Below are 27366 nucleotides of genomic sequence, written 5' to 3'. Positions count from 1 at the left end.
TTTCTCAATTTGAATATTAAAATTTTAATGTCCGATATTCGAAAAAGAGCATTAACAAAATGTTATTCAACACTGAGGTATGTTACTTTACAAAATAATGTTTGTGTTTCCTGTAAACACATTTATGAACATTTTTTTATTTTTGATTTATTTTTTTTTTTGTGTTTTTCGAAAATCAACTCGTTTATTAAAGAAATCTTCAAAAATTTTTTCCGAAAATTTATAATTCCGAAAACTTTTAAACTATTGCTTTCTTCTCAAATCTATTTACATTTTTGGTTTTTTTCAATGTTTACTTTTTTTTTAAGTTTTTAAATAATTTTAATTTTTTATATCAAACAAATTTATTACATGTAAAAATTTTGTAGTCACCCGTGTTCTATATTCTACATCGGATAAAATATGAATTTCATTTGGAAATTATTTTTATAACATCTGTGGTGTTCACCTGAAGACGAATTCTTTTAAAAATTTGAACATTGGCAATTGTTATGGTATTAACATTTGTAAGAGGTTCAAGTAACATTTTAAGGCTTAAGCAGACCAGTATTTTCGTTGATATTGAAGATTAATTTAACTAAATTTATTTGAAATTACACCAAGGTGCTTACAAAAACTTGAACCTTTTCTTCACCTCTAATTAATTCTAATAAAGGAAGCAGGCCTTAAACATGACTTTTTTTTTTAATTATCTTAACATTTTAGAGAAGGCTAAATATTTTTTCAAAAGTAATTGATATAAAGTAAAATGATTTCAAAATTCACAATGCGTCTAATTTTAAAAACAAAGTCATTTTCTTTACGTATTTAAAATTTACCAACAATCTTCAATTCGATTGAAATATAGAACATAGAAGTGCTTGTTTTCAAAATTAATTAAATTACAATATTTAATTTTAAAAAACTTGTTTTAACATTATTTTGAAATTCAATTGTATTTAAATTTATCTACTTATATTTACAAATAATAAAATTTCTGAATGTAATAAATTTGTTATTGTAAAATATTTATTTTGAATTTATAATATACATTTATTAATAGATATTAATTATTTTCTATCCCGTTTAGCTATTAATGGGTTAGCTGCACCCGGAGTTTTACCACCATTTCCATTAGGTATCGGTACACCATTAACTGGTGCATATAATAGTGGTTTACCAAGTTTAAATGCATTTGCATTAGCTGCCAATACTGGTGCTTTAGGTGTGGCATCACCGGCCGCTCTAAGAGGTTTTTCAAACGTTTTACTTGTATCAAATCTAAATGAAGAGGTAAGTTATACAATAAATTAATATATTTTTATGTCATCTGCTTTAAATTTTATTTCTTGTATAAAATTACATAAATTAAAATCTATTTAATATGTATAATAATTAAGAACAAAAATATATATATATTAAAAATAATTTACACAAAATATGGCTATAGAATATTTTTTTTTAATAACATACGCAAATAGTTTTCAATCCTATTTCAATAATATAATTAATATATAAATATGTAATACGTAAGTAGGAAAAAATTATTGTTTTAAATTTTATGCAATTCATAATATCAACTTCTTCTATAATAATAATAAATAAGAATTATTTGTATTTGGTCATAATTTACATTATTTTATGAAATTTTTTTTCATTTATGTAAATTTATGTGTTTCTCCTATTAATTTTTTACATAAATTTAGTTTCTTCTAAATTTATTTACTTTAGATAAAATAACGCTTTATAAGTAATTATAAAATTTACAACTCCTTTTCCCATAGAGTTCATAAAAAACTGTATACGAAGTTTCTTCTACAATCTTTCCCGTTGTATGTTTGTTATTCTTTCCCTATTAATTTTTACATGAAATTATTTTTAATATTTAAATTAGCAATTAGTGTATGATTTTCTATTTGAGTGAGACTTTCGATTTGCCAAATCTTTTAAAAATTTTCATTAAAATCACATTACAATAATTATTTGAAATCTAATCTCTCAACTGAATGTTCTGCCTTTTTTTGTAAAAATAAAATCTTAATTTGGTAATTTAACTATGTTTTTTTCTAAGCAATAAATTATAAAATTTATTAACAAAATATTAAATATTCAGTAATAAATTATTCCGAACCAAATATGCATAACAAATTTCGAGGTTTTATCTTTATCTGTTGTTACATTTTTGTCACCAAATGAATTCTATCAAAATAAGTTGTAGAATCCGTTAAGAAGAAGGCTATAGAGACCAATATTACAGTTCTTAAGCAGAGAAAATTAAGTAAAAAATCGTCATTAACATAAAAACTGTAATATTAAGTACATATCCGTAATTCAATCAAGCTAATAATTTTCATTAAGGGTTTCATTCATATTGAAATTTATGAAAGTATTCGTAGAAATAATTCAATTCATATGAGTTCATTCTTAGGGAATTATTTAATAAAACTCAAAATACGCATGAAAGGAAAAGTCTGTCTTACTCTTTACAGTTAAACTATTTAGTTTTTTTTTCCTGAATTTTTCTATCACATTATTTTTATGAAGTTATACAATTTATTAGAATATACCACCTTATAAATTGTCTTGTTTTAAATTAAGAAACCACCAGTTCAGAGAAAATAAAAATTCAAAACACAAAAATTCAAATCAAAATTTTTTTACTTCCTACTTTTTACAATTCTTTTGTTTTTTTTTATGAAAAATGACGAAACCTTGAAAAATGCCACTTAAAAATAGCCTAAAAAATTTCGTTAATGTTGAGCAGCATAAAAATTTCAACAAGTAACAATGTATGTATTCTTAGTAAGAATGTATGAGTAATTTAAGGGTACCTTCGTTAAATTTTCTTTTATGCTTTAATTTTTCTTAATTTATGAACGTCCTTAAGAACAAAAACAAAAACTTTGTTATTTTATTCTTATCAATTTACCCTTTTCCTTATTTATAAGAGAGAAAAAAAAAACAAAGTTAAGAGCGGTAATAAAAATCGCATTTTTTTTAGCTATTTTTAATTTTTTTAAAGTACTTAACTAGAAAAAAAAAATCTTCTGCGAAGCCGGTAAGAGCCTAGAAAATCCTAGAAAAACAAAGAGATCAAAATTTTTTATTTTGTCATTATATATTTATATGTATGTAAATATGTATATGAAGTAAATACGAAATTATTTTTTTATTTTTTTAAATTTTCTTTCACAAAATAATTTTAATGTTCAGTAATTTTTTTTTTTTGTTTCTTCCGTGAAAATTTTTCTTTTGTTTAAAAGAGTTTTTCATTATATGATTTTTCTTAGATAAAAAAAGAAAATCTATTGTAGGTTTATTTGAAAGAAATTTTTGGGCTGAAATTTATATCGCTCTTCTTTATCAAAAAATTAATACACATAAACGTATGTATTGTGTATTTTATTAAAAATTAAATATAGCAAAATAAATATAATTTAAAATTTAAACTAAAGTCTTTAAGGTCAATTCAGTATTTTTATTAAAATCGATAACTAAATTTTTTTGAAATAATTTGTTTTTAGTCACGTAATTAAGTAAAGTTTTTTTTAGTCACGTTTATAAGAAATAAGCCGATAGAATATAACAATTAAAGTCAAGTTTGTTTAACAAATATTGTTAACCTGCATTTCCTTCAACTTAATAGTTATACCCTTTCGTTATAGTGTAATTAAAATTTTGGAAGTCGTCTACTGCTTTAATTACACGTTTTATATTCTGACTCTGTTACAAGTATAAGTATATAATATATATACTTACGTTTGATATGTTACATGAGCATAACATATACTCCATTTTTTTAATCCATATAATGGGTACATTCCTTGATATATTGCACTCTAAACATATAACACACGTAATTACATCATTCTATATATTTTCATATGCTAAAAATTAATATTGCATTGTACATATATAATATTTATTAATTCTTTGAATAAGTTTATTACGAAAATTACTCAAATATTGAATTTAATTATAATAATGCCCCTAAATATTGAAATAATCGTAAATTTAATTTTCAAACCTCAATGAGCTATTCAATTACAATATATTTCTTGTCGAAATATTGAATAATAGAAAATTCAAATTATCTGTTTTTTTTATCTTAAAAATATATTTTTTATGTAAAAGTACATTTATTAATATTAATCAAGAATGTTTATTAAAACTAAGGAAGGTAAAATTTTATAAATTATTTCCAAATATTTATTTTATAGAATGCCTATATTCTTATTTATTATATAATTACATCATATGCACATATTTATTTATTAACTAAAATATTAATATCCTGTATTTACATTATAACTAAGTGTATTATAGTCAGATAACTTACTTAGATTCATATTTATTCAAGTTGAAAAATTCAAATGCAAATTAAAAGTTTTAATTAAATAGTTTGTATTACATAAGTATGTAATACAAACTATTAAAACACATGTTAACAAAAGATATGCCACTGTGCATTAAGAGTAAGTTACGGAATTTATTAATACATAATATTCATATATGCATTTAAGATTTACAAGATTACTCTTAATAATTCAATTTTAATTAATTATCTGAAAATTGATGAATAATATATACGTTATATGTACTTTTGTATATGTAAAAATATTGTAAAAATTGTGTTAGAAATGAAGAAATTCTTTTGAGTAAAAATAAATAATTATATTCAGCTTCGTTTGCACCTAATTATTCACTCCATATGCAGAATATTTTTAATTCATTGAAAAAAAAATTAATTTATTAAATATAAAAGCCTATCACATTGAAAATTCATAGTATATTTTTATCAGTTTACACAATACAAACAGCGAAATATGTAAAACAAATAGTGAAGACTAGTAACTGTAAAATGTTAGCTATTGGTTAACATGTTGTAATTTTTTTGTCTCAGCATTATTGTATAATTAATTGCAGAGTTTTGCAGCTATATCAAACTTTCTTTATTACATGATTTAAGTATAAAGCCCTAAAACAAAAAATAATTTAAAAATGACTCAATTTTCGTAGAGTAAACTACGCCACCACGTTACCCAATTAATCGCCACGTTACAATACCCAATTTTATTATTAAAATTAATTTAGCGAAAGAAGATCCAAACATTCTGGTTGAAAATTACATGCTTTCGTTGGAATTTTAAAATATTTCAGAGAATTGGAAACAAAATTTAGTTATCGAAACAAAACATCTATATTGATTTGAAAATTAGAATTTGTATTATATTGTTGGCCTTTCAGATTTTATAACTGTATTTCAAAAAAGTGATATAAATTTCCAGAGTCAAAGTAAGCTTTCTTAGAATCTACTTTTGCTAGATTTTTAAACCTTTAATTTTAATCTTTTTTATTATTTTTGTTTAATAATTTTGTGAAAATTTTATTTTTAAGAATATTTTTTTTTTAATATTTGTTATATTTTAAGTACTTGTGTGCGTCTTTGTCTTGTTTTTTTCTTTTTTTTTTTTTTGCATTATTTTCCATTTTATTTTTCCCTAAATTAAACTTTTATTTTCCAAATTTTGTAAATTAGAAAAATTCTCTTTCAGAAACAAAAACATTTCTAAAATTGAAACTTTTCCTCTTTATATTCTTTAATATTTTAATTAATATCATTAAAATTTAATTGAATTAAATAAAATGAAAAATGGAAAGAAAACAACAAAAAAGACAAAATTCACCATATTTTAAATTTGAATCATAAAATTTGCTAAGAAATCGTTAAAATACAAAAATCAGAAATAAAATAATTAAAAAATTTGATGATTAATCTAAAATAATCAAAAACTAAATTAATTTTAAAATTAATGAAAATTGTGGGAACCAGAAACTATGAGTTTTTATTTAAATATTTCATTCAAATAAAAATTGGAAAATTAATTTCTAGCAAAATTAAAAGTGCGACAAAATTATTCAATTAATATTGTAATTAGTATACGAGATGGTAATTATTAAATAATTCAGTTTTTAAATAAAATCATAGAAAACAAGTTAAAATTTAATTCGTATATAGGCCGAACAACACCGGCCTATGCGATATTTTAATAAAATCTGCATTTGATCTTATTTTTTTGCCATAAAATTAGAGATAGAATTCATTTTTTTTATTGGAAAATTGTGTTGACTAAGTAAGTAGATTTTATGAAAACAGTATTGCCATTTCCTATAACATTTAAAAATTAATTTCGTATAATTTTGTAAATTATATTTAATAGAAAAATAAGACAAAATGCTTAAACCTATTTTTGAAATAAAGTCATAAATCTATATTTGACGATTTATGATTTTACATTATTTATTTTCTTTCATTCCATTAAGAAAATTCTAATAGCCTGATTACTTTTTTATTCACTTTCAAATCAGAATTCTCAGTACTTTCTAATGGATATTTCACATTTCCAATAAGATTACTCAATTTTTCAATTGGATTTTTGCTTTTTTTCTCAAATTATCGATTATACGTCTCACTTTCAAAAACAAAGTAAATAAATTTGGTAGGCATTCTAGAAAAAAACGAGATACGTAATACCAAATAATTCTTCTCACTTGAAATTTACAATATACAAGTATGTAAATGATATATACTCAATTTCCGAGTAAAATTACGAGTTAAACGATCAGGCCCTAATAGTATTGAAACTGATGAGAAAGTGATGATAATATGATGATTTAGAAATGACATTTTAAGTAAGAGAAGAATATATTCAAATTTTTAAATAAATTTTAATAGTTACCATTATTACGAATATACAAAATCAGGATTGTGCCATTTTAAATCTAAAATGTCGAATACCATTATTTTTAATCTCGCATTAAATTTCTTAATATTATTGTCATATTAAAATTGCTAAATTTGAGATTTTTTTTAAAACAAAATTAATGAAATATTTGAATGAGTGTTGACTGATTATTCATACGCTTATACAAACAAAATATTATTAATTTTTATTAAGAAATACGTGTACGAATACAAGAAAGACTAATCACTTTAGAGTGAGTTTTTTTTAATTCAAATAACGAGTCATCAATTATATATTTATATATTAATTTATAAATTCATTTTTAGCATTCTCGTTTCAAATAACTTTGAACGATCAAATTTTTTATATATTTACTATAATTTTATATATATATATACATTATATACATATATAACATTTTATTTTTATTTTATCTTATGTAATTTATTTATTTAATAAAAAAAACTATAATAATTAAATCAAAAAAATAAAAATAATAATAATTAAATCATCTTGAAAATGATAATAAATTAAAAAAAAGAAAAAACAAACAAAAAAAAAAATAATATTTAATTTATTACTCTGCTAATTTTTTATACTGATCTACTATTTTCTCTTTTTTTTCTGTAGATGGTCACGCCTGATGCTCTATTTACCCTCTTTGGTACGTCTGCACACATATTTTAATACTATTTTTTAAATTTATTTAATTTTTATTTAATTTATTTAATTTAATATAAAATATTTCAAAAATAATAATTTTTACAATTTAGATTATTGTTTTTGTTGTTTTTTTTTTAATAATATTTATTTTTCATCTTACTATTTATGCATTTTTTTTTAAATACTTTCTAAAATGATAAATGAATTTATATTATAAAAAATATACATTAAAATATATATAGTGTAGGATTCTTCGCTTATGTACAAAATATACAAAATATTATTAGTATAAAAGATAATTTAATATAAACAATATAAAAAAAAATACATGATTGTGTATGTTTTTTTTTAATAATCATTTTTTCTACACTTTTTTTCTGTGTGTGTTATTTTTAATCTATACAATATTTTCAATTATATATTTTTTTTCATTTGATTTTTAATTTAGACTAAGATATTTTTATTATTTAAAATGAAATTGAAATTATTGAATTATTTTTCAAATTACTAAACAATTTTTTATAAAATATAATAAAAATAAAATATAAAAACAAAATGTTAAAAAAAAAAATTTCAGAAAAATGTTACGGGAAAATGAATAAATTATGCTTTCTTTTAAGCAATTCACAAAAAATCAATCTCTTTAGAACGCACATATTCAATGTTTTGTGTTTAAATTTAAGATTAGGAATCAACAATCAATTTTGTCTTTAATTAGATTTTTATACAATAGTTTTTGATTTGTAAGAAATCAGAACTTAAAAATTAACATAAATTTTGTTTAAATACCGACTGGGTCTTAACTAATTTATGACAGGTAGAAATGTTGAATTCGTACTTGATACGAGTAATTGAATTTAATTGAACTACATAACAATGTTTAGTAAAACATTGATATGTAGGTATGGATGATATAACCATTATTGAAGTTCTCTAATCTTATATAATATACTCGTAAATAATTAAATTTTGCCCATTTTGCAACATTTTTGATTATACAATATAAAAATTAAAGTTTAAGTAAAATTTAAATGCAAAAATTTTCTGCAGTACGACTACCAACCCTTATTACAAGATTGTCTTTTGTGTTGTAACAATATTTACATGTCCTGTTATAAATTTTTATTTGATATAGAATATTATTTTGCTAATATAGAATTATTTCATATGATTATTTAGGATCTGCCTTTTTAGTAAAATGGATAGAACACTTCTTAAAATTACTTCTTTTCTTAAATTCTTCCTTCTCAATGACGAGGTAAAAATTGCCAAAAAAATTCCTAGTTTCAGCACAAGGGGCACCATGCTTGCTTGTATAACATGCATCCTCATAACAATCTCAACATATTTAACAATTTTTAAGCAGTGAAAAGAAATTAAATAAACACTTTTTGCAAATTTTTTTCCAGTGCAGCAAATAACACAAAAAAAAACCCATTTTAAATAAAAATTCTTTCGTCATTTCAAAATATCAAATAAATATTTATTGAAACAATTTCCAATCAGGTTAATTCCATTATGTGCAAAATTAAATTTAAAGTTTTATTTAAAAAAAAAAAAAAAATAAAAAAAATATATGCATATTTTTATATTTGAAATGACCATTGAAATAATCCCTAAGCCAATTTAATAATAAACTTTTTTTTTCGAATCGAAAACTCAAAAAAAAAAAAATGTTGGGGTTATAAATGCCCTTGCATGGTGATTTTATACCACCCAAATTTAGGCTACATTTACATTACAATTTTACGAATATTTTTATAGTCTGTTTTTTTTTATACTTAACACCGATTATTATTTAATTTTATTTATTTATAAATAAAAAAAATACCGGAATGAACATTTTTATTTCCGTATTTTTCATTTGTATACGTATATTTTTTATTTAATTTTCTAGAATTTTCTCATAAACAATTTGTGTTTTTCAATTAAACAATACAAAAATTCAAATTTAGTTTATGACTAAATTAAATTTATTAAAAAACAAGAAGTTTTACATTTCAAAAATACGAAAATAAAATTTGTGTCTTACTTTATTCATGTATTTTTACTTCAAATTATTTTAAATGTACGATATGCGATAATTACTTTGAACTTAGCAATACCAGGCATTATAGTTACACGACCGAATACATTTAGGATATGACAATCTTTAAAAGCATTTTACTTTCTCAGTTCGAATATTTTGTTAAGATTTTTAAAATTAATTTTAAAAATAAATGCAGTCTTTATTTGCTCATAAACGCAAATAAAATATCTAATCTAATAACAATTAAATATAAACTAGCTACAGACATATGATAAATGAGCCGAATTTGTACAGGCTTAATAAAAATGTGAAGTCAGTTGCTTGGGTTTACCCATTGTTGACGTAATAACAATAAAAGACATTATAATTTTTGTGATCTTCGGAATCAAAAACTAGATATTATAATCTGTCGAAATTCAAAATTTTAGATATCAAACACCCAAAAATTGAAACTTAGTCCGTATAGACAAAATTTGAAATATTTTAAATGCATAAATTAATTATTTAATCATTTGATTATTTTTTATAATTCATTGAATATCCTTGTATAGATTTAATAAGCAAAAACAAAAAAAACCAATAATAAATAAATAAATAAATAAATATTATTTTAAATAATAAAAAAATCAATCGTATATGTTAATTAATTTATATAAAAGCAAATATTTGAATTCATAAATTTTTAAAATAAATAAATAAATATTAATAAAAGGAACTGTGAACACCTGTTATGTCAACAGAAAACCAGAAAAAAAGCAATAATATTAATAATTAATAAATAGTTTTTGAAATGACGTTTTACATTTTATATTTTACGGCATAAAATTTGTTATACACGCATTATAATTATGACATTTTATGTTCATTACATATTTATTATCATTTTTATTTTTAAACACATGTTGAATTCCCACAACATTTCGCGAAAAAAAAAGAAACAAACACGAAAATAATATTAAATGGAATTTATGCCAAAAAATTATTACAACAGCTACATTTTTAATAATTAATTTTATAAATACATATGTATATTAATTATATACAATAATTGCCTCACATAATAATGTATAAACAAATATTATGAAATTATACTTTCATATCCTCTATTAAGCTATCAATAATCTCTTTATTATAGACAGAATGATATTGTAAATACATAAATGCATACATAATTTGCAATATGAAAAATAATGAAATATGCATCAGGTAGAAAACAAGGATCTTAGTTAATTGGTGCACCGTATTTTTTTTATTAATATCAGCATTATTATTAATATCAGCAGCAGCATATATGTATAAGTAATATGTAAAATGAAGAAATATATTCATACTTGCGGAACTTAAATAAATTGAATAAATGCATGGAAAATATACTGGAAAATATTCATAGAGTTCTTAATTGTTTGCACATGTAAAAAAAGACATGAAACTTTATTTTTCAAAGTATATTTTATTTTTGATTTTGAATATTCTTATTCATTTTATAAGCAGACCAATAAATATGGTAGAATTTAATTAATTAATTTTTTTTATAATTTTATTTCATAAAGGCTAGTTTATTAAAGCTGAGAAAGCTGAATGAAAATATTCATTTGCTACTACTTTTTATTAAAATATAAAATTTTGCATATATTAAGGGGTTATCCAAATATTCAAAATTTTTAAAATTTGCTAATTTGAAATACTATGTACTTAATTACATTATCTTTGTGTAATGTGTAAATTTTTCAGTAAATAAAATTTACAAAATAATTGATTGAATTGGTGGTAATGTGAGTTCTGCGAGTCATAAAATTCCTTATCAATATTGTTACCAATTCATGTTGGTTATCACTTTTATAACCTCAAAGCCATTAAACTAATGAACAAAATGTTTGTCAAATTAATGACATCTTTATATAAACTTGATTGTAGGTGTGTTATATTTAATTAGTATGTCTTTTGTGTGGTTTTAAACTTTGAAATGTAATTATTATTTTTATTAATATTTTTTAAGATTAAAAATATTTAATGTTTCAATAAAATAAATTTTTCCATTTCGTGGTATCTACGAATAAAAATTAGAGAAAATTTTTTAATAAGTAAATTTATAAAATTCTTAGTAAAATGGGTGAATACATGAAACGTCAATTAGAGTCAATAATTTTTAAGTTGGCTGCTATATAACAGAAAATCTCACTAAATTATTTTTTCGTTTTGACTTTTACATTTAACTGCCACTTTCTTAATTAACTTACAAATTATAATTTTAATTTACATCACAAGTAAAATAACTACAATGCGAAAATTTTTTTATAGTTTCCAAAGTACTGTCAATATTATTAATGCATACACAGTAATATTCTACAATTGCACGAATTTATATAATTGTGTACATGAATATGTAAATAATTATGACTTAATTGTAATTTATTTAATTATGTATATATACATAATTATATGTTATATTATATTTATTATACTAAGTAAATTTTGTGGAAAATTACCTTTGAGCAGTTAAATATGAATATAAGTAAATTTTAATCTCAATTTCTAGTTCAAGCGAAAAACATGGCTATTAAATATTCATAAAAGGTAGGCATATTAAAATATAGTTATACATAATGTATAATAGTAATAATAATATAAGGATAACGATAATAATGACAATAATAATAATAAATTAGTTATTCCTTTTTTATTATATTATTTCACTGTTGTAATTTTGCAAATCAAATTTGTTTCTTTAATTTCCCTTACTTCGTTTATTTGTCAAAATAATTCTACATATAATGTTACGGGTATTTTATTAATATTATATAATACCTTTATACACTTACATATATGTGCATATTATATGTATATGTGTATTACGCTTTTATTATTTGTAATAAATAAAAAAAAAAATATTTTCTTTTTTATTTTTCTTAAGAAAAGTATAGTCCAAAAGATACAAAAGTCATCATTTTCTTTATTATCTTTATAAAATAAACTATAGATATAATAAAAAAAAATTTACATCAAATATTCGTGTATGAGAATATACACACTTACATTGTAATATGATATGCTTTTGATAATATATAATAGGTTACTGTTAATTCTTAACCCAAAAAAGATTACACGCAGTTAGTTGCTATATAAAATGTAAATAACATATAAATATTAGTGTGAGTGTGAATGTACATTATGAAAATTGATTTTTCCTATCATCATAATATTTATTCTTCGATTGTCTTATAATATTATAAAATTCATTATATCTATCAACGGAATTATATCCTTAAAGGAGATTTTCATTTTCTTATCGTGGAAAAAAAAATTAATGTATAAAAGTTTTATTTAGCAATTTCTATACAAAATATTTTAACTTTTAAAAATTTATGATACAGAAAAATGTTGTCTGTTCCACTTTTTGTAAATTTGTACAAAATCAAGAATAAAAATCGAGATGATTGAAAACGTACTTAAGAATTCTGCGCATGGCAAAATTTTATCTTGATTTAAAAAGAATTGATTCCGGTTTTCAAAGCTTTCAGTTCTATTTTCTATATATAATAGCCTCAATTAAACAATATAATATTATTGAAGAGATAATTACTTACTTCAGTGCTTTGAGTTACTAATTGAGGAAAATAAACTAAATATTGTGCCATTTACTCTCAATAAAATTAAAATTGCCATTATTGCTTTTCCAGCTGACAAAATTAACAGAATTTCCAATTGAGAGACATTGAGAATTTTAATTGAATTACCAATTTCATTTACCACAGTTGTTCGTAGAACCGTCTGAAAATTTTAAGCTCTTTGAATATATGTAAAGTTGGAAACAACATTTCCTTACGCAGTCGCATTTAGCGGTTCGAATAAAAATATAAAAAAACTATGATTTTAATTTTTTTATAATCATTTAATTTTTATGTTAAAATTTCAGTATAAGGTGCTAATGCAGAACGGAAATATTATTGGCTACCAAAATTGTGTTATGATTTTATTTCATTCCTCCAATAATAAAAAAAAATTCTTTTATTCATTTTTGTTTTGGCTCTTTAGGGATATTGTAATACCTAGACCTTTTTTTTTCGTTTTTTTCTGTTCGTCGTCTTGTAAAAAGACAGAAGGAGAAATGGAAAAATAGGATTTTTATTGGCTGCATCACTCCATAAATATTTATTAGATTTTTTTTTTTCTTTATTCATTCTTAGCTCTAATATCACTTTACTTCAATTCTAAATGTAGATAAAATAGTCGTTAAGGATGAGCTTTGATCAATTTTTATATGGTTTTTTTGTTTTTTTTTTATTCTATTCGGGATTTAACATTTTTTCTTAAGTTATTGTTCTATATAGTTGTTTCTATTATTGTTACTGTTGTTTTCTCAATCATGACAATAAAAAAGTTAATATTGAAACAATCTAATATTATTATTGTTATTGTATTTTTTATTTGTTTTATATTTTCTTTATATTTAACTGGCCTATATATATATATACAAATATATTGCATAATAGAATCTCATCTCTCAAAATGACTGTTATTTTTCTTGTATATATACAAGATGTGTATGCGTATATGTATACATTACATTTTTTTCCTTTTATTGTTTTATTTTTTTTTTTTGCAATTTAATAAGAATAATAGAAGGTGAATGATGAGGATTATTGGTATGTAAAGGATATGCTATATTTAATACAATACAATATTCATACACATGTAATATAATATAAAATAATGTAGACAAAGGTTATGAAAAATTATTGTCAGACTGAGAAAAGAAAGCAAAAAAAATAAATATAATGAATATGAAACGAATGATTACATAAAATTGGAATTATAGTATTATTTATTAGGATTATTTTATTAATAATTTTTTTTTTTTGTTTGGTAAAAATTTTCTGAATCAAAATTAAAAATAAATAATTATTTTGATTGTTATACAATATGTCACGAGATTTCTTAACATTGTTGAGGGAATGTTATACTAATTAATATACAGAATGAGGATATAAGGGAATAATAAAAGACAATGCATAAACTACATTTCTTTTAATGTAAAAAAAAATGTTATAATTGACAACATTCAAACTTGAATTAAAAATATTTAAACTTGATAAAATGTAGTTGACACATTTTCCACCAACTATCTATGGTTTGGCTGAGAATATGGCATTTAAAAATATTAGAAAATTAAAGATCTTATAGTGTTACAAATTGTCAAAAAAAGAATTTGCTCTTTAAAATTAATTTAAAAGATTCGAAAATTTATTCAGGACAATTGTAAAAATATTACGTACCATATTATACATCCGTGAAACAATCCTGAAAAGTATTTAGCATTTACTATAATTAAATGTAATTTACACATAATGTACACCTATACCCAAACATCTAAAAAGTTAATATGATCCAAGCAATTTTTCTGTGGAAACCATAATCAAATACTCATCATAAGTCAAAAATAATGTGTTAACTTATTTTTAAGCTTACCGTTTATAGTTTGCTTTAAAACACAAACAACTTCATTGTAATTATAGAAATATTTAGAATACAAAGTTAATAAAGTTTACTGAGAATGAGAGGCATTTATATGGTTAAATCGATAAATTTTTATCGAAGCGTTTAATCTTATATTGAATGTTAATCAATATTCAGATTAAACGCTTCAGATTTTTATATTAAATATTATTATTATAGACATGCTAGTTTCCCTTTTACTTTTATAAGAATTAACCTTCTTCTTCAAGATTTCGAAATTATGCTTTTCATAAGTGATTCGAAATAACTTTAAATAACCAGATACCAAAGCTCACATTTCCTTTCAATATTTTTAATTATATACGATCCCATAAAATATTGCAAATAAACATATGTGTATGTATGTAAATAAATATATACATAATTCTACTCGTATAATTTCAAATATATTTTACTAAATCCCTTTCGATTTAAGGTGTAAAAAAAAAAATTAAAAACATTGACCCGAAAAAATCGAATGAAATTTTGAAAAATAATTAAGGTTAAGAAATCTATTAACAAATTCAAAGTTCAATTTATATGCATACGTAAATTATATATATATATATAATTATTCTAAAAATTTATTAATAATTTTGTATATTTATTTTTTCATATGTTTTTATATTTTACCCTAACCGAAATACACCCATTTTAAATGCTTCATTAACGTTGAAAATTTTTGATAAAAATGCACTCATATTTGGTTAGCTGAAAAATTTTAATTTAAATTTTATTTGCATTTTGCAAATACCAACAAAACGTATTTTCAGCTTAATTTCAAAAAATTTTAAAAATGTTGCATAAATACTTTTATTAAACAGTCACCGTGTAGTCGTATTTAATTAAAATTTTAAACTATCTCGCCAGAAATAAATGGGGTAATAATACAAGAACATTAAAATTTACTGTTATTAATTCAATCTCGACGAAACAAAAGAATTGAGTCTAGACCTTTTCATAAATATGTAAATATTTTTATCAAATATATACTTTCATATCATTAAAAATTATGTCAGCCAAGCACCTCAGACAATTATTTTTAGTTCTATAATTTTGCATTATTGTACCCATAATTAGCATAGATTAACAAATTCATAATATTATGCACGTAATTTACACAATTGTATAATGCTCTAAAAAATTCGTCAAATGTGAAAGCTCTTCTCCTGTTAAATCTAAATATGTATATATATGAATAAATACACATTACTCAAAAAATATAAAGGAAATGTTGTACATATCTTAAAACTTAAAAAAAATTATTAATATTAAAAATGTATAGCAAAAAAATATTACTGCAATTTCATTTTGTCCTTAAAAATATTATATATAATATGAATGAATGTATAATGTATATATGTATATATAAAACACATCAATAAATAAATACAATAGCAAATAAAATGTAAAAATAATAAAATAACATACAAAAATAATGATAGAAATCTTTAGTTAAATAGAAAGTATTCAAGAACTTATTTTATCAAGGAAAAAAAATGTTTATATGTGTATGTATGTAGAATGTACTTTAAGGTACAATTACAATATTAAGATTACTTACTTGGTTTTAGAAATGGGTGCATCTTGATTTCTTATTTGTAATCTGACAGATTACCTATTCTATTCTTTATAAAGAATTCATAGAAGCAAAAGTGCGAGTAACTCAAATACTAATTTTCTAATTAAATTATTTAAGAATGAATATATAAGTAATACTGTAATAGCAATATGACGAAATATGCTAACAGCATGGAAATTTTCTATACGTAAAAATTACTATACATACAATGTTTAAAGAAACTTCAATAATCAAAGCAATGTACAGCTTTATTGCAAATATTTAAACTAAATTACACCAATGACAAATTTGCAACTGCTTAAGCAAGAAGACAAAATATTTTAACTCTTTTGGTCTGATATCTATTGTATACATTTGAGCAGATTTACTTCCAGCTCTAGTGGTATCATAACTACTGATATACAAAGTTTGAAATAAGGAAAGAAATATTTAAAAATTTCGCTTTCGTTGAAAATAATCAATGTCCCTAAATATTTTCTGTCAAACATAAATATCTAAATGTCGCCCCGACAAAATTTGTATGTTAGTTAAGATTACAAAATGAATTAAATTTTAAATCTTCATTGTGATTACGTTATTTGCAAATGAACCACTCTGTAAAAAATTCAGAATTTTTTTTTTTCTAATTTCATAAATTTCCTTTTTCATCTTATATGTTTTTCCGTTTTTGTTTTTGCTTTCTCTATATACCTATGATGGATGCATATATATATATTTTTTTTATTATTATTATTATTTCTTATGTGAACAACCCTTTCAGATTTTAAGTACATGTTTTCCATCATAATCTTTACCTATTTTTTTTTTTATAGATACAATTTTTTGTTGTTTTTCTTTTTATAATATTTATTGTTGTTGTTTTTTGCTTTCTTTTCATTTCTTCTTACTTTTTTTGCAAATATTTTATCCTTAAAGGAAATGGATGGCATCTATCCATCTATCCATTCATCGGAAACACATAGCAGCAGTAGCAACAGCCAGTATATAAAAAATATAAAAAGAGTGAAAAAAAAACAGAAAAATTATTTCTCATAAATCTGCATGAGAGAAAACGGAAGGATATCTATTTAGAGTCCTTGTTGCGTATTTATTCTTTTTTTTTTCTAAAATCTTTAATATTTTCTTTATATATTTATACATACAATGTCTAAATTTATGTTCATATGTGTATGTTTGAATATTAGGAAGATTTAATGTAACTGTATTTGACGATGATGATGATTTCTTTGTATTTTTTCTATGTTTGTTGCTTTTTTTTTTGTGTCGTTCATTTTTAAGTTCACTTTTGTTGCTAGTATGTTGAAGTTAAGGAGATGAAATGTGAAAAATGTTTTCATGTTTATGATATTGATGAAGACTAAAATGTCAGTTAACTGAGAACAATACCAAAAGAAACAAAAAGCAAAAAAAAAAAAAACAAATTTATAGCTTAGAAAAATGGTAAAATTGAATAGAAAAATTAAACAAAAAACAAGAAAAAAAGAAAGAAAATAAATAATAGAGAAATGATAAAAATCGAAAATAAACAAAAGTTTACATGAAAATTTATTGTACATTTTATATACACACGCACACACACGATATGTACAAATGTGTACTTTGGTATATGTTTGGATATAAACGCAGATAGGAAAAGAATTGACCTAGATTATTTTTAGAGCTTTTGTTATCTTCTAGACCTAAAGTAGGCATATCGATTTACAATTAAATTGAAACCTTTTGTCATATGCAATTTGTCCTTTTGTTTTATTTTTTTTTTTGTTGTACTTGTCTTTGTATAATCATTTTAAGGAAATCACTTAAATATACATATTAAATTAGTTTCAATATTCGATACACTTAAAATTTCGAACATACTTTTAAATAATTTTAATGTAGCATTAAAATAAATTTACTCATATATGATTATTGTGTTCTATATAATAAAGATTTTTGAATTTGTAAGTCTTATATAATATTTCTTGACTGTTTCTTATTCAAAAAATTCAATTAATTAAAATCCAATCAAATAACATTTCCCTAATGGTATTTAATTTGAAATCTATGCAGATTTTATGATTTTAATTATTTTTATTGTATGTGCTTAGATACACATATGAATTTGGAAAAGAATACAGAAATTTTAAGAAATAATTATTTTGTTTGTACAACAATATTTTTTCAGTTCACTTCTGTGTTACCTAGTTCTTTTTGTAAATTCACCCACCCAATGTATACTTATGAGGTGTAAGAAGATTTAAAAAGAATTTTTAAATTGAATTTTAATTGAATTTTAAAATGCAAGACTCACATACTTACTAGAATGAAAATGCAATTACACATAACAAAATCATAATTAATGTTTCAATAAAAATTAAAGAAAGTTTAAGTCTTCGAAATTGTGCGTTTTAAGAAATTGTGTAAGGATTCACCACTAACATGAATTGTACCAAATTTTTCACTTTTCAATTTAATGTCCGCTTGTGATAAATATCAAACGAAACTAATTTTCTATTTGAAATACTTAAAAATAAATTTTAATTGATATTTTTAAATTTTAATAACTTAAAAATTACTGCCTTTAATTCTTCATTTAAAATTCCAATTCATATGTACTTAGATGCTACATTATATAATGTACATTTGATATTGACATTATTTGTTGTATATATAAGTCCAATATAAACCGAGTAAGATATTAAATTACATATTGTAAATGAATGAAAATTCTTAATTATCATTTGCCCAAAAATATAAGTATTTGTTACAAATTTTCATGTACATAGTACATGAAGTACATTACGTGCAACACAAAACAAATTTCAATTAGATCAAAATATTGTTCGAAATACATACTCGTATGTACCAAATTTCCTTCTTAAATAATAATTAAAATTTCATTGTAAAAGAATTCTTTCTTCTAATTTAATGAAGTATCTATTGAACTATTGATAGCTCTTGTTAATATTATGAGCTCAACTGAATTCTTTTATGAAAAAAATCCTTTTTAATTTTGCAATTATTTTAAATTGTACTTAAATGCATTTTGTAATTAATTACACATAAAGAAACATTTTGCTCATTTTTGTTTCAATTAAAAAAAAAAAATTTCAATGCTTGCAACTGACATTCTAAATTTTAGGCTGAACTTAAACGATTTTTTTCACTATCAGGAATTTTCAGCAATATTCATTTTCAAATACATATACGAATTTTGAAGGAAAAACCTAAGCAAAGAAAAATACAAATTAATGTCCTTTTAGTAGTAGGCAATTAAAATTCATGTCTTTGTCCTTAACAAACTTAATGGTTTTAATAGTTGAAAGAGAAAATACTCATATAATATTTTAAAAATTTTGTACACACCTTGAGTTGGATCCTTGAGCTACAAATTAAGCGCAATATAATTAAAATTATTTTTAAGAAAAAGGTTTCTAGTTGAAATATGTTTCTTTTCAAAAAGGTATTACTTACCTTATTTTATAATCAAGTAAAAGACGACAGAAGAAAAATGAGAAATTTTTTTAATAATTTCCATATTTTAAATCGAAATATGATTATAAAAATGACATTGGATTCCTCTAGTAAAGACACAATTGTGGAATAAATTTAAAGTGCAAGCAAAACTATGATATCTCTATCTCTATTGTACATATTTCATATCTAAATTTGTTTTAGGTTACATATATTCTGACATATAATAGATGGAACCGAAGAAAAATTGATCCCATTGAGGAGCAAAATTCTCAGATATTCTTTCATTCTATACCAATTGACTAGAGTGGAATACATTTTTTTCCTTCATAAACATGGTTTTTTGTTTGAAATCTATTGAAATTTTTAATTGGTGACATTGCGGTCTGTCTTCAGAGCTCAACTCAGAATATTAACCCATGAGTATTATATACGAGATAGTCTATTTACAAAACAATATTAGTAAAAATTTTATACTGCATAAATTGCATCTGAATATGTTCATCTTACCAAGATTTTTCTACATAATAATGAAATAATTTGTTCAGAATAACTCAATTTTTTCATATGTCAGAATAAGAATTTCAATTATTGAGAATTGTAGTTACAAAATTGTATTAATCAAATTTACAAATCTCACTCATGTATATACAATATAAGAAATCTATAAGAAATATACAGATAAAGTTATTATTGGTAATAATATTTTTATATTTGTCACCAAATCATAAAAAAATTCTTTATATAATAACAATGTTAAACAAAAGAATATACCCTCTAAATCTTATATTTATGTATATACCCTTGAAATTGATAGCTACCACTTTATTTTTACTGACAGTTTTATGTTTAACGATTAATCAAATTGATCATTATATGATATACATCAAGTTTTATGAATAGAAAAAAGGATAATAATTTCAGAGTTTTAGCCTATCTAAAAGTTAAGACTCCAACATATTTAATCTTGTTTATTTTTCTTAATATTTTTATAACAATAAATTTGTGATTTACAATAGATTGAGAAATTAAGATAAAACACATACATAGTTGAAAATTTTATGTTTTCTAGGAGTTTTCTATGGAAAATTTCACGAGAAAAAAGATATTCGATTTTAGAACGTGTAACGATAATATTGTGTGGCATATGAAATTGTAGTAAACTCATAGGTTCAAAAATTCTAATAAATTTGTTCATAGATTTCGCGCCTACTTTCACTTCTTTTAAAAATAATGAAAAATTGGACTGTTTTTGACGCATTCTGTTCATTGAATTTAAAAAAAACATTCAATAACATTCTCTAATAGCGTAAGTCTTCACTTGCACTTCATAATTTTCATAAAATTTTCTTTAAGAAACGTTTCATTCAACTGACATTAATTACTTAATTTTGATAATATTGTTGTAAAAGATTACAGCAGCAAAATTTACGATTGCTTAAAATTTGTTTTTATTAGAAAATGTAGATTGGAACTCTGTGCCCTATATGCATAAATTGTTGAGCTTTGGGTTATGAAAAATCTACTCTTTTAAATTCTAACTCTAATTCTTCTTCTAAATTCGGTATTTCGCTATACCCAGATTTCCATTAGTATTTTGTAACAATAACTGTTCTCGAATCCTACACAGAAATATATAAAAAGCTTCACATTTCGCATAGTTTGCAAATTTTTCATAAATGTTTATTGATTATTTATTTTTTCTTTTATTTTTACTCAAACGATCTGTACACAAAAATTACACTTGAAAAATAATTTATTTTTTTTTTTATTTTCCAAAATTATTTTTATTTGAGTGCAAATTTTCTTCTCTAATTTTATGACTCTTAAATTTTATTTTCTTTTTTTAAGTTTTTCAAGTTTTTCATAATTTTCTGTTTTTTATTTTATTACTTCTACAATACAATTCTTTGCTAACAACAAAATTATTTTCTTATATGTACATAAAAAAAAAATATAAATATGTAATAGACTTCCTTAAAATGTATGTAATAATCCTCTGGTACACATGTACACACAAGTAATTTTTTTAGAAATATACGAAAATAATAAAAAGTGAAAAACATTTAAATAATGCCATAGACTCAAAAAAAAGAAAAAATAAACCTAATCTTTTTAACAGGTAGGAATGTTGTATCCTTAACATATCCTTCAAAGAAACAAAAAAAAAAAAACAGATAAAAAAAGGAAAAGCGACATGAAAGCAAAATAAAATAAAAAAAAAATTTCTCAAAAGTTTATGATCATATAACAATCAGAATATTCGCAGTCAATTTGACTGCTATATGACTGCCACTTACATACTTAGTCATCCATACTGATATTATGTGTATATTTGTAATTTTTCATGTACATACATATAATGTGAACGCTTATTCCAAATGAATGTGTATATTCATATAAATGATACCATTTTATCATAATTTCTCTAAGTAGAATATGTTAAAATGAATCCTAGAAAATTGAAAAAAAAAAATAAAAAGTAAAATGAAATGGTGTGTTACTATTATTCTTATATTATATGTATACCCACATTCATTTCGGAAATTCATGCATTACAAACATTTATACAATATTATGTACAAGTCTATGTGAACTAAATTGTACAAAAAAAAACAAAAATACAGAAAAAGAGCACATATTCTTCAATTCACAGCATGATGTAGATTTACATATTATGGAACCCTAGGGAATTTTAAATCGATATCTATACATAGAGAAAGAAAAAGAAAATAAAATATAAGAAAAATAATATTGCAAAAAGAAGAAGAAAAAAAAAATATATATTATGTGTGTGTATATTGCTTAAAAATATTATTTTAAAGATCATATATAAAAAATAATAATCATAAAGAGAAAATAAAAAATAATAAAAGAAAATATTCAATTTTCACAGTAAATACTAAAAAAAAATATTTTAAAAATAAATTCCAGAGAAATGGACTTCAAATTCTAAAACCCCAAAAAATAACAAATTTTCTTTCATTTGCAAACATCTACACATACGTTAATGTCTACTTATATGAGATTTTCTCATAATATGTTTATTACTTTATACATTTTAGGAAAATTTAAAAAATTTCCTTTATCATTCATGCATATATTTTTAGGTATATGTTTATTTGCTTAACTATTTACCGAATGTTACGTGACTAAGTGGCAATTGTATTAGAAATAATTGAGGTGATCTTGCAAATTCAAAAAAAAAAAATATTTTTAAGATTAAGTTTACTTTTAACCATTCCACTTTATTATGGAAATTTTAAAATTATTTCATTTTTACATTTAAGTACGGTGATTTATTTATTCTTTTTTATAAACCTAAAATATTTATTTTATATTTGTAAATTCATATAATGAAAATTTATGATAAAAACATAAATTCAATTAAAAAGTATATTAAGTGTGGTTTCGTGCAATGTAAGGAATGGCAATATTTGCCAAAGAAAAGCTGTTTTAAATCTACCATTTTAACTTGTTTCATATTACATTGTAGATTCTATAAGACATCTAATCCATGTCCCAATTGCATACACTATTTTTGTGTACGCCTCAAATTTTATCATGTGTAATAAGATGCTTAATTTTTTACACAATAAAAATAAATTCAGTAAAACCATGTGGGCGTAATATGAAAATATTCAAAAATTTTAAAAAATTCGGTATTTGTTAAGTTGACCGAATATTATAAAATTGTGTTTATATATACAAAAAATTATATTATATCGAAAACACTTATCAAGTATAAATATCAGTAAATACCCAAATTTCGTTTTATATTTTATAATAATGTAAAGGTGTTCGTACAACTTCTTTTTCAATTTATCAGAACTGTCTCAAATAATGCAATTTGAGAAAATCTTCAGCGAATTTTCACATAACTCTACATGAATATTTTAGCCTTCAGTTTCAATATTTTTAGGAAATTTTTTAAATTAACAAAATAATATTAAAAAAAAAATTATTTAAAATTGTGCTGCTATACATGAAATATTTAACTTCAAACAATTGACTTTTCCCTGATCCTGGATAAAGTAATATAAATAGAAGAAAATTTCTAACTAAAATAAAATTAGGCATATTTTGCAACACATAGCTTGTGACATATAAGATTTTCAAAACTTAATTAGAATTATAAATACACAAAGTAAAGTAATTTAACCATTAACAGAAACAATTAACAAAAATAAGAACAGCAAGAATATTTTTAAAGTTTTTAGTTTGACTTATTAAAATATTCAAAATCTTATGAGTGTTGGTACGTTTACCAAAATTTTTATTAATAATTTAAAAAAGAACCACTTAAATATTCACAATATAACGAAAAATCTAGATAGTCAGATAAATAATCGAACTTATTCAGGAATATTGTCAATATAATCAAAATATATTTTTACAAATTTTAATGTAGTGATTTTTCAAAACTTTTGATAAAAACAAATCGAAAACTTCCAATCTTTCTTTTAAAATTTCTTACAAAATTTATTTTCCTTTTAACAGTAAATTTTTGTAATGAAAATTTTCATTTGATTTTACTTACATTTCTTTTATTTTAATATTCTTTTCTCGTAAAACTTATGATTTCGTTTGAGAAAAAGAAACTATATTTGCCCATAAAAAGTATTGCTAAAGAAATTTTAATTTTATAATCGATTTTGATTCAAAAATTTCATCAAATTTTATGAAGCGTAATGAATTTTTCATTTTTTATTTTTTAAGTTTTCTTTCTAACCAAAACTTTTAAAAAATTTTAATCTTACTATCAATTCAATTGCATCTTACAATTCATCTTTCTTTTTGAATATAAATTAAAATTAAAATTTTGTTTGTATAAAAAAGCGAAGTGAAATCGCCAATAAAACATTACCAAAATTATGATAATGGTTTTTTTTTATAGGCCTTAATCAAATTGCAAATATTGTCAACAAAGCCGATAATACTTTTCGTGATTTAAATCAATTGTCTTACCTTGATACTAGCTAACACCCTGATTTTTGATTAAACACAAAAATTTTATGAAAATTATATTAAAAAAATTCATTTATAGTCGACATTATAAGGTGTCCTGAGAACAATAAAAATTAAAATTAAAACTTTTAAATTTAATCACAAAATTTTCATTCGTTTATTTAAAGTTCTTACGTTTTTTACGGCCTTCCATATTTTTCTTTACAATTTTCTTATCACCATACTAGTAGTGTGGGTTTATTCAATTTCATATTAATAATTTTTTGTTTGCTATAGGAACGTAGCACTACACTTTTACTTGAACATTCATTCCTATAAATATGTAGTATCCGTATATTTTATTATATAGAATATTAAATTGCATATTTTAAAGCGCAAATCGTACAAAAAAAAAAATTGTCTTTAAAATTAATTTATTTTTAAAATTATTCTAAAAAATCTTTTGGAAAAAAATATTATTTTTTTTTTTGTATTATTATAAAAAATAAACCACTGTTGTCATATGAACGTTAAGAATACTTTTATTTAAAATATTACTCATGATTATAAATCTCTGATAACAGTACCAGATATACACATAGAACAAAATTGTAAATATCCCCACAATTGCTGTCTTCTTTAGTAAAAATAGACTACTTGAATTGCTTATGGAATAGATTTGAATTTATTCATTTTTTTTTTTATTTTATATTTTAGTGTTCTTCTCCTGTTTTCTTTTTTTTTTTTTTTGATGTTGTATAATACCTTGTATATTGAGCACATAGAAAGAAAATAGATACCGGCAGCTTTTAATATAACATACATTTATACCAATATACGTATGTATGGTAGAATAAAATTTTGTGTATTTATTTAATATTACATTACAATATATTAATAAATAACATATGAAAATAAAATATATTTATAATAATGTTTGTACAATATGCATATTTCCTTGAAATCCTCGTTTCTATTTTTCTACGATTAATTCTTAGCAAACGAACTTTGAGGAAACGAAGAGGAGAAAAAGAAAATATTTTTTTTTCCTTCAATTTCCTTTTTCTTTTGAACCATGAATGAATTTTCTGTTTTTTTTTTCTATTTTTATTGTATAGTCCTTTTACATTGCTTCTAGCTTAGATTAACAAGAAACTTATTCAAATGAATTATTGATCATAACGAAAAAAAGAAAAAAGAAAAACACAATTTTATTTTTTTATTCTTAAATTTTCTTTTACTTTTCCCTGATCTATCTTGAAGTTTTGAATGAACTGAAGATCTCATAGAAAAGCAACCAAAAGAAATTTATATTAGAAAAATTTAATATTATTTATATATATGTATATATTTTCTTTAAATTGTTATTATTATTCTATTTCGTTTTGTTTTCTTTTTTTACATAAATATTTTTTGTACATCAATATTTACATAACAATAATTTCTTAGAAATTATTTAAAGTTGAATTTAATAAAAATTTTCCCTAATAATATTCGAAAAGGAAATATGCAATTATTATAATTTTTACTCAATTTTATTAAAAATTTCCGATTTCTTTATAAAGAGCATTGTTATAATTTTATTGTCAAAATACAAAAATGCTCTCACATTAATTATAATAAAACATAATTAAATTTTTTTTTAACAACTTATATTTATAATTTATTTAATAAAATTAGTACCGTATGAAAGAATGTGTGCCAAATTTGTACTATATAGTAAATGTTGGGTTTTTTGCTTTCTTATAATGCACTCATCTACCTTATCTTCATATTAGAAAAAAAAACAAGGGAAACTATTGTTCCTAAAATGGTTTAATTAGTTTTTCAATATACGGTTTATCTTAAAATTATGCACGGTTTTTGATTTGAGATAATACTGTAGCTTGAAAAGCAATATATCTGCATTCCTCACCCCATCCATATGATTTTTTGCTGGAAATTGATCAAAGAATCGTTCCTTAATTCATTTGCCACCTTATGCAAAGAACCCTGAGTTAACTACATGTTTTGTTACTGAATTTCACATTATAAACGAATAAATTTTTTATGGAAAATTGATTTTGTGTAGATACTTTTAAGAAACTGAAATAAAACAAATTTGGCTCAGAAACTAATTTTTTTTTTTAATTTTGGGAGTAAAATGACGTTTGAATGCAATTCTTGCAATCTCACAATTACCTACTTAATTATCACATTATGTTATTAATAATATAAAGTAGTACCCTTATCTTGTTTATACAATTTCGATTTAGTTTGATTGCTATTGAAGTGCTCTGAATGTTGTTAGTAATTGTTGATCATTACAGCACTTAAAATCAGTAAAATTTGGAAATAGTGACAATTTTTTGATTTTAAACATATTATTAGGGCCCTTAGGGACATAGAAATAGTGTTTGTTCTATATCTCCTGCATCGTAAAAGATTTTTTAACGTTTCTTAAATTAATGCATAATAAAGTGACCAAAATTCTG

At 21.9% G+C, this 27366-nt stretch overlaps 1 protein-coding gene across 3 annotated transcripts in view; it reads left to right on the top strand.

Moving 5' to 3' along the window:
- Positions 1 to 27366, top strand: part of LOC129614483 (polypyrimidine tract-binding protein 1) — a 162830-nt gene that overhangs the window by 111056 nt on the left and 24408 nt on the right. For 2 of the 3 annotated variants that reach the window (XM_055529097.1, XM_055529108.1), the window contains exons 6-7: positions 1070 to 1272; positions 7356 to 7389. In XM_055529097.1, coding sequence (XP_055385072.1) covers positions 1070 to 1272; positions 7356 to 7389 — 237 coding nt within the window. Of the gene's footprint in view, positions 1 to 1042; positions 1273 to 7355; positions 7390 to 27366 lie in introns of all 3 variants that reach the window. The other variant, XM_055529089.1, reaches the window with a different exon arrangement.

Source organism: Condylostylus longicornis, unplaced genomic scaffold, assembly GCF_029603195.1.
Source record: "Condylostylus longicornis isolate FDR11 unplaced genomic scaffold, ASM2960319v2 ptg000004l, whole genome shotgun sequence".
Classification (NCBI taxonomy): Eukaryota; Metazoa; Arthropoda; class Insecta; order Diptera; family Dolichopodidae; genus Condylostylus; species Condylostylus longicornis.
This window is presented reverse-complemented; position numbering and strand designations above follow the sequence as displayed.